The following is an 8,933-nucleotide window of genomic DNA, read 5'->3' on the forward strand; positions in this document are numbered from 1 at the left end:
AGCATGTACATCTAACCCATCACGCTTCCTTCCTCATGTGTAACATGCACATTTTAACCCACGACACGCCTTAGGAAAGCCCCAATCCTTGCAAGCTGACGACGCTCACTCATTAAGTCAACCCCAATTTCTGCGCCTCTTTCCCCATCTTTCTCTCACATTCTCTGTGTCACGAATCCGACCCTCGCTCTCGCTCTATTCCATTCTCTTCACTCGCTCTCCCCCCCTCCAAACACGCCTATTTATCCCTCCTTTTCCAACACGCTCCCCATCCCTCTGTTTCGCACGGGTTAATCCGCAGCACATGGCAGGGCGAGTGTTATTTGTACGTCAGCCCAGGCTGATCACACACACAGACACGCTGCATGGAGAGGGGGGAGAGAGCGAGCGAGGGACAGATTACGGGATAGAGGAATAAAGATAGGCTGATACCGGCAGACAAAGAGATAGTTATAAAAAAAACAGGAAGATATATATAGAGATAGAGAGAAGAGAGACGCGGAGACGGGCAAACATTTACAGAAGTATAGAAAGAGCGAGACGGGAAGAGAGAGACAGAAAAATACACAATAATAAAGGTGAAGAAAGAGATAGAAAGTGCGTATTATTCAGAGAGAGGTATATACAGTATCGATGGACGCAGGGAGTTATAGAAAGCGTTGACAGGGGCGCTTATAGGTCTGTTGGTAAATAGGCGCATGGACAGACAATGGTGAGCATACACGTGACATTAGAGAGGGGAGGAGAGGAGGGTGGAGGGAGAGGAGGGAAGCAGTGAAGGAGGTGTGACACACACAGGCACCGAAGGAGCGATACAGACAGCAAAGAAGAAAGAGACGCTCGCACCAGGTAAGACGATTTATACTTTCGCTCTTATAGAGACAGACACAGGCATGTACGGCGCATACACACACCGCGGGTCACGCTTACACGCCACACGGTACAGAGAACGCCTTCAAAACACACATCAAGTGACAAAAACTCATTTGGAGTTACTTATAAAGAGCAAGTCTGGTGGGAATTTTTTTTAAAGGGGTCTTATCACCATAGCAACCAGCATACTTGGTTGCTATGGTCATAAGATCACTTCAAAAACTTTGCAGCGGAATCGTTCTTTATGAATACCCCCCCGAGTGAGGAGGAACAGAGAAGAGTAAGAGAAATTACTGATGAAAAGGAACACGGGGAGTGAGGCGTGAATGAAGATGTACTAAGGTGTGATAAATTAGAGAGCTTTCACTCCAGGGGGTTGCTATCATAGATCCGACCCGGCTTACTTGGCCACCCCTTGAAGAGGTCTCACTCTCACTCATGTCCTCTGAGTTGAGTGCGGGGTAAAGACATCATAACCTAAAGCTCAGCTTCAGAAGGTTGGACACATGAAGAGAGACTAAAGAGGTCTGCGACAGCCAGGGAAAAGGGGAACGGCGACAAGGAAGATCTCTGATCTCTCCGACTGGCCCATAGAGAAACTTCCATGGCCCATAATCCCAGTTAGAAAGTACCGATAGCCTGACAGGCGTGTGGGATGTATGTTGAAGTAGTAGTAGTTCAGGTATGTAGAGCACAGAGGGAGGTGCAGGTACAGTGAGTACAGTACAGTATGTTACCGGCGTTGCCCTCTGGGCAAAAACCGTACACGGGGCGGATGTTTTATTGCGAGACAGGGAGGGGAAGAAAGAGAGAGATAGAGAAAGAGACAGAGTATTAGAGAGAGTCGGATTATTAGAGAGATAGGCAGAGAAGTGGAGAGGGGGGGCGAGGGAGGAAACGCAGGCTCATGGGGTAAGAGAGGCATTTTACCCGGCGAGAACCACAGAGGGTAACGGGGGAGAGAATAGGATGATGTCTGTGAATGGAGGGCAATGGCAGAGACAACTGCTAGAAATACTAAGGGTGGCTGGCTGAGCGTAATGAGAGTTTTGGTCATGTGAGAGGCGATCTCAAAACCATGGAGATTTGGGGAAATGCTGGACGTTTGTTTTTTTTATTCTAAATACAGCTAACATGGCAGAAGGAGGAAAGGGGATAGGGAGTAAGGGTGATTTGGGGGTAAATGGTTTAATGAACAAACGGGGTGAAACGGGAGAGATCTGTTACTCTGCGGACACTCGTGTATTCGCTCTGTCCCTCTATTACATCACCTGTCTTACCTCATATAAAATTAAAATGAGTCATTCTATAGCGTCGCAAGTAATTTGCATACGAGGGAATTATTATGTCACAAGGCGGCAGAGCCCCTAAACACAATTTTGTTTTTCCGCCGTCAGTTTCAATATGGTAAGAATGTTTTATTACATTCTTTACACCTCGGACTACAGTTCCCATGATGCTTAGCCAGAAGAGAGCTGGGATAGCATTTCAGGAGATTTATTATATTATAATTATTAATAATAATAATAATACCAACAATAAAATTATATTTTGGAAAGTCCCCATTTATAATTAATAAACATTGGTGGTATCATTAACTTGACCAAAAGGTCTTTGTCGCATTGGAACAAAATGAAATAAATCCAGGTTTTGGTCAATGGCGACGAGAAAAATATATATTTTTTGCAGGCTAGTGGACGTTTCGAGCCCTATGATGTCACTATACTGTCACAAACGTACAGGAAGAAATCTATGTCCATATTTTACGCGGTAACGCATAACTTTGGAGTTGGACTCTGAAACTGTGAAACTGTGTCCGCACGTTAATGGCGAGCACGGGACTAAGGAGACCTCGCAAGTTACAATGTGTCGTTAGACGCCATACATCCCAACACAACTAATTGGCCGGCACAGACTCCAAAACAGATAATAAGCCATCTATTCCTAGACAGAAGAACATAATCGTCATTATTCAAACCCTTCATAAAGCTAATATACTGTAAAACAACTCAAAAAGAGATCAGAAACAGGATATAAACGGTATGTGAGGGAAAGTCGTTGTCCGATGGAAAATCGATCTCAGGCAGCGAGAAAGAGAGTATTCCCCTAATAACACGATTCACACCTTCGATTCTCGCTGTCAGAGGTCTCACCAGGTGAGACGATGTTACATCTCAGATTACGGACGTGAAGCACTAACTCTCTAACGTTTTCTCCTCTCGCCTCAAGCAGTCTCCTTCTGAACTCTCTAGTTGCAGTTATGAAATCCACGCCGCCAGAGACAGGTCCCCCCAAACCCGACACAGACCACCCTCAGGACGGCGAAGCAGAGACGCAGACCAAAGAGGAAAACAGAAAGGCACGCGGCGAGAGCGAAAAGGATTCCGGGTACTCGGGTACGTGGCATGAGGTGGCCCCACCACGAGAACGTTCTTTCTTTTTACCGTAGAGATACCTTTTCTTTGTAAAACCCGAAGCGTTTTCCCATCTTAAGTCTCCAGGGTCTCTGACCTCACTGTCTCTCTAACGTCATTCCGCAGACACCAGCTCAGAAAGCTTCAGTTCCGAAGAGACCGCTGGCACGGCAGCCGCGAGCGCACAGGGACGCTCGCAAGAAACAACGCAGACGCAGGCAGCCTACAAGCCCGTCTACATACTGCAAAACGTCGTACTAAAACAGGTAAGAAAGCGAGCGTGAGAACAAAGCGCAATGCGATAAAGAAATTCCGTCCGGTACCAATCTGACTTCCTCCGCTTCTATCTCTGTAGCCACGGTTCCTTCTACTTCAGCAACCTCTCCGACGCCACCGCAAGCGTCCCACCTCATCGTCTTATATCCCCATCCTTCGCTCATATCCTCGAATCGCCCCGCGCTTGGCTCCTCCAACCCCGTCAACCGCTCGCATCCCAACGCCACCCAAGGGCGACGACGCGCCACCACCTCCTCATCTCCTGGACATCTCCCTCCGCTCGCTGGCTCTCCTACGCCGGACAAGGGAGACCCAGCGCTCCATCCGTGAACTCCGGGCTCACACCAGACTTTACAGCAGAGCCGTACAGGGTGAAGAAGGTGGTTGGGACAGGCTGCGGAGAGCGATGGAGAGAAGCGGGGTTTACAGAAAGGTCGTCTCATCGGGTTTAGAAGTGCCATTACAGCAAGAGGAGACATCGATGAAGGAAGACCCAAGTCCTTCAGAAAAGGCTACCACCCCACAGGATGAAAACACTGACTTGCCAAAAACAAAGTCTTCAGAAGACGTGGCGATAAAAGGAGAAGGTGAAACAAACTCAATGATGCAAGCGGCTTCCTAGCAAAGCCACAGGTGTCGTTAGCGCACCCCCCACAAGACTATGGTCAACCTGGATGCAGCCTAGACGGCCGAATGGTTCTTATCTACCATCAAATTCCATGTTTCTATGGATTTTTACCTACAATACAATTAAATTGAATGCATCGCATGGGGCTGAGCCTCAGACCACCACCTAAAGTGTACAGATTAAATTTTATAGTATATAAAACTCTTTACCGTCACTGTCTGTGTGTGCGTGCGCGCCTATAACTGTTCCGCTTCTCTGTGTCGCTGATCACCTGTAAGAAGCTGAAAATATTTTAGCGTGACAAACGTCATCGATTAAAAACAGCCTATAGCGTATGCCGTTCGATTTTCTATCTGGGTAACTTGTTGGAGATATGGAGTTCCAACATTAAAACTATTTTAATTCTAGAAACATGAGATTTGGGACAAAACTAATATAATAACTCCGTCCTTGGTCCTCTCCCTATCCCACCTTTACAATGGTTGCCAGAGTAAATCAGGGGGTATGAAAAGGTTCTACGAATCGCTAAGATCAGCACATGCGCGATCGCCCGTCACTCCAACCTAATTCCACTCCCCTGGTGGATTGTGCTCATGTTTAAAAAGCCAGACATCTATATCTGCAGATATCAATGTAACCTACGAGTGTAAACAAACCGTTAAAAAGAAGAGCGGTGGGGTTTTAAGCTAAAAATTAAAGCGCACCCGTTTCCTTATATGAACGAGCAATATAAGAATTCAAACAATGTAAACGCATTAATATGTATAAAGGCTACTTTATTGTACAGATCGCGCAGGCGGTGATATCCTCTCCCCATTTCTCCAGTCCTAGTTATTTAAAGAACTGTCCTCGTCATGCTTGCGTTTCTTTGCCTTCTTCTTCTTCTTGGTGGAGGTGGTTACTGGCGATGGCGTCTCTTCTCCAGGTACTTGCACCCGGTGAGGGTCAGTTGCCCCAAACGGACGGTATCTCTGCTTCAGGTTTTCAGGAATCCTTAGCGGAGGTCTGTCAGGGATGGGGTGGACCTCTGAGGGGTCTGCGTGACCATCTGCCAGCGTGATAATCCCCTGGAACGTCGGGCCACATGCCAGCTTCTGCCCCGACTCGACGTCTTGTGGAAGGAAAGCGCGGCACGGGGTATTTTCACAAGGCGACGACCTGACGTGGTAAAACCTCCGGATCCCATCAACCTTTACTTTTTGTTTCTTGTAACCGGACAGCGGGAAGCGGTGAGAGTTAAAACTAAAGATGGAGGAAACAAGGAAGAAAGAGGAAGCTGTTATATGGAACATTTAATATATATATATATTTAATAACATATAGAGATGGTTATAGACAAGCATGTCATTATATAAATGCCCAACTCCATTACATGGGGTAATGAACAAACCTGGGAGCTTTCTAAGGGGACCTTGAGATCCTTGGAACATTTAAAGTGACCACACAGCTATTAACTCCATTAATATGTCTCTTAAATGCAAACCAACATCACATAACAGCGGGGCATAAAATATGAAATTCTCTCAAATTCACTCCCAAGAGACCCTGCCTGTCTGGGCAGAATTATTGCGATTATAGATAAAATGACAATTTTGTTGTTTGGCAGCCGCAGGATTGCTCCGTAGACAAAGAATTCTTAATGAAGATGAATGGTCTACGCTATCCATGTTACCTCTCGGGGTTAAAGTCTGCTGGAGTTTTGATCAACCAGATCTCGGTGTCAGGGTCTCCGCTACTTCTGCCATCATACTCTGCCGCGGGCTCAAAGTTTAAGGGGCACTGGAATACGCATTTGCCTCCTGTGGGGTAGAAAAAATTTTGATTTGAAAAGTCATCCGGACCAAGTTGTGTGAATCGCTAAACGAGAATCTCTTTATTTTAATATCAGATGGATAAGGTGGACAACTGAGAGCGTTTCAAAAAACCAGAACCATCGGAATATAACCTGTAAAGCAAGACAAGTGACTCTGCACAAAAAATATTAGGTTTTATCTATAGAGCGCCAGCTAATTCCATAGAGCCATCTATACGGGGGGGGGGGATTACATGATCGGGGTCTAACAGAATGGTAAATGGTCTGGGAATAGCCCGAGACATATTCAGGGACAGTTTCTGGTACCCGATGGCACCAATTAAAGAAGAATGCTTATTAAGGCGCTCTGTGAATGGGTGCATTCTCCGCTCGTGTGAATGGGGGTCTCAATAGACCCCCACCAGCAGTGTTTGCAGAGCCAGCACTGAAGCCGACTGGCGGTAAGTATATCATACGCAAGAAAACGTGTCTGGCCGTATATATCTCCGGCATAGAAAGTAGCTGGGTGGGGGGAGCAGGCAAAGGAGCAATTGCCTACGGAGGGATTTTGCAGAATCCCCCCATGTATTTGCAAAAGGGTCTCTCTTTAAAAGGAACATTATCCCGGCACCTGTACCGCTTGCATGAAGGCATGAGAGCGCGGGGGCGAGTGTGAGACCGTCAGTATAAGCTGCTTAATCCACATAGGATTTGGTATCGCTGTTACTGTAACACAAATAACACGGCTTCCTTTGTGGATCAACTGGGCTTGTGTTAGTGAATAAGGGGGGGTAATGAGAAGGGCCCAAAAAGGTGACACTTTTTTGCTAATAAATCACCTGGACACCTTGCAGACGCTCACTGGGTTGGCCCTTCTATAAACGCACAGTTTAGCCAGAGAATGAAAATATCCAGCTGAATAATACCCGGAAAATGACCTTTGGCTGCGTCTGGGCAGGCGTCACATTTAGAGATAAACCCAGCAATAAAATGATCAAATTCAAATATTTACAATATTAGTTGCAGGAATATTTTAAGAAAGGAATTCTGCCTTTTACTTTCATTAGGTAAAGGAAAGTAGCAGATGCGCTGCCTCTATGTGCTATTAGCATCCGATGATGTTATATTTAACAGGTGTGAAGTCACAATCCAGTGTAACGCAATGAAGCCTTCAATCACTAAGAAAAGAAAAAGCACTTCAGCGCCACCCAGTGTTCACAAGTGTCAGTGCAACAAGTATGAAAGTTTGAATTACTGGTAGTTTCAGTTGAGTTTAGTTAAAGGAAGACATGGGCACATTTTAAATATATCATTTACATGTAATACACACCAATGTCACCATTACATTAAACACGCCTATACCTAAGATGTTTCTTTTTGCCGGCATCCATCTATCCAGCATCTGATAGCACTGACAGTACCGCAAGAAATGTACAGAGACACCAGACACTCCAGATCAGTAGGGGTTACACAGGGCTACGGGGTGCTGGGCAGGGGTAGAGTTGTGCTTCAGTTCCCTCGCTTCACTATTTGTTATGAAGGGGCCAGCACTAGCAAGTTTCTCCAGCAAGAGCAGAGATTGCCCTGTATAATGTATAATTCTATGAGAGGGGAGACTGATGAACTCTTAACTATACATTATACAGGGCCAGCCAAGCTCTTAACACAGCAGAAGCTCGTTCGAGTTGGCCCTTCATAATGTATAGTAAAGTCAAGGGCCTGAAACACACAACCCTCCTATTAACTCCCTACCATTTATGAATAATCCCCAATGAAGTCATTGTTGCTTACGGGGCATGTAATCAAACATCTTTCACAAAGAATGTTGCTGACTACCCCGGTACTAGATAACCAAGAAGTCTTTCTGCAACAAGGACAATGAAGAGAAGAATGGCTCATCTGACGGGTGCCCGGAGAAAAGAGCAGAGGGGACTCGAGAAATTTACACGGCATTTAGGAGCCAAGAATGGGGTTCATTAATCAGGAATAGATAATAGAGATCAGAATAAAATGTTAGGTCCTTAGATACAAAACAGGTAAACAATCGGCTGTTATGGACATTTTCCTAAAGGCACTCAGCCTCTTAATTGCGGATCCAGCTGATCTCTGGTCCTATGGCTGTGGAATAAATCTGTTAGCCCCAGTTATCACGTATGACCCAGAAAACATGCACCGATGAGCCGGCAATAAGACACATTCCCAGTATTTAATGACAAGGTTTATTCTATACACACACTTTACATATAATGCATCCTTTTAAACTGCCATTTAATTATTACTAATGGTCAAGCAAACACAATCATGGTTAAATCCCACATTTTTCAGGCTTTAAAGGGTCCCGTTCACAGCCCAGAAGTAATGCAGGGAATATCTGGGGCCACAAAAAGCAACAAGAACCCAATAAACGCAGACACAGAGAAGGCTAATGGCCGGGTCCGAAGGGTCTGCCCGACGGCAGCATAGCGAGTAACACTCTCTGTATTAAAAGAGTCTCGGTATAGAATCGTTAAACCAACGCAGGAGGCTTCACTGCTATTCCGGCACATGGAACATGGACGCCGCCATCTTACCTGGGGATTCCATCGCGTACAGATCCTTCCAAATACGTCACATCCGCTTACGTCATCTCCCTTCCCCTCTTGCCAGTTCTTCTTGTGTAGTGTGCTTCTTGGTGTAGCTGGACAGGAGAGATAAAGGATGAGGGGGTTAATTAAACTTTTTAATTATTGTTTTTATTTAGGTGGGATGCAGAAAGTTGTTTGAAAAAAGAAAAGGAAAGGAAATTACTTTTATTTACTGAAATATGGAAAGCAGGGCTGATGTGGTTTTACGCAGCCGGTTATATACTCAGGTGGTAACGGGCAGGTTTTAGAACCTTGGGACTTTACTGGGGTTTTATGTGGGCATTTCATTGGTTGCTACGGTGATAAGCCCCTTTATCACTATTCTC

At 45.6% G+C, this 8,933-nt stretch overlaps 2 protein-coding genes across 4 annotated transcripts; one reads left to right on the plus strand and one right to left on the minus strand.

The window, feature by feature from the left end:
- Positions 1-279: 279 nt before the first annotated feature.
- LOC128503710 (uncharacterized) lies at positions 280-4,526 on the plus strand. Of its 3 annotated transcripts, none has more exons than XM_053473891.1 (4): positions 280-849; positions 3,103-3,269; positions 3,414-3,553; positions 3,643-4,526. In XM_053473891.1, the coding sequence occupies exons 2-4, from the start codon at positions 3,134-3,136 to the stop codon at positions 4,183-4,185; spliced, it is 819 nt and encodes a 272-aa protein (XP_053329866.1). In that variant the 5' UTR covers positions 280-849; positions 3,103-3,133; the 3' UTR covers positions 4,186-4,526. The 3 variants fall into 3 exon arrangements, with proteins under 3 accessions (XP_053329866.1, XP_053329865.1, XP_053329867.1); XM_053473890.1 differs by having other exon boundaries at positions 3,106-3,269; XM_053473892.1 differs by having other exon boundaries at positions 3,126-3,269.
- A 420-nt stretch (positions 4,527-4,946) lies between these two features.
- POLR1G (RNA polymerase I subunit G) lies at positions 4,947-8,663 on the minus strand. The gene is made up of 3 exons (XM_053472959.1): positions 8,554-8,663; positions 5,864-5,990; positions 4,947-5,433 (listed from the first exon to the last, which is right to left on the minus strand). The coding sequence occupies exons 1-3, from the start codon at positions 8,564-8,566 to the stop codon at positions 5,019-5,021; spliced, it is 555 nt and encodes a 184-aa protein (XP_053328934.1). The 5' UTR covers positions 8,567-8,663; the 3' UTR covers positions 4,947-5,018.
- Between the last annotated feature and the right edge of the window lie 270 nt (positions 8,664-8,933).

Source organism: Spea bombifrons, chromosome 8, assembly GCF_027358695.1.
Source record: "Spea bombifrons isolate aSpeBom1 chromosome 8, aSpeBom1.2.pri, whole genome shotgun sequence".
Classification (NCBI taxonomy): domain Eukaryota; kingdom Metazoa; phylum Chordata; class Amphibia; order Anura; family Pelobatidae; genus Spea; species Spea bombifrons.

Bases quoted from the DNA above. Each gene is read 5' to 3' on its own strand.
- LOC128503710 (XM_053473891.1), top strand. From the start codon at position 3,134: ATGAAATCCACGCCGCCAGAGACAGGTCCCCCCAAACCCGACACAGAC. The intron at 3,270-3,413 runs GTACGTGGCATG...GTCATTCCGCAG, and splicing joins AAAGGATTCCGGGTACTCGG to ACACCAGCTCAGAAAGCTTC. The intron at 3,554-3,642 runs GTAAGAAAGCGA...CTATCTCTGTAG, and splicing joins AAAACGTCGTACTAAAACAG to CCACGGTTCCTTCTACTTCA.
- POLR1G (XM_053472959.1), bottom strand. The intron at 5,434-5,863 runs GTAACATGGATA...CTCCATCTTTAG, and splicing joins GCAGACTTTAACCCCGAGAG to TTTTAACTCTCACCGCTTCC.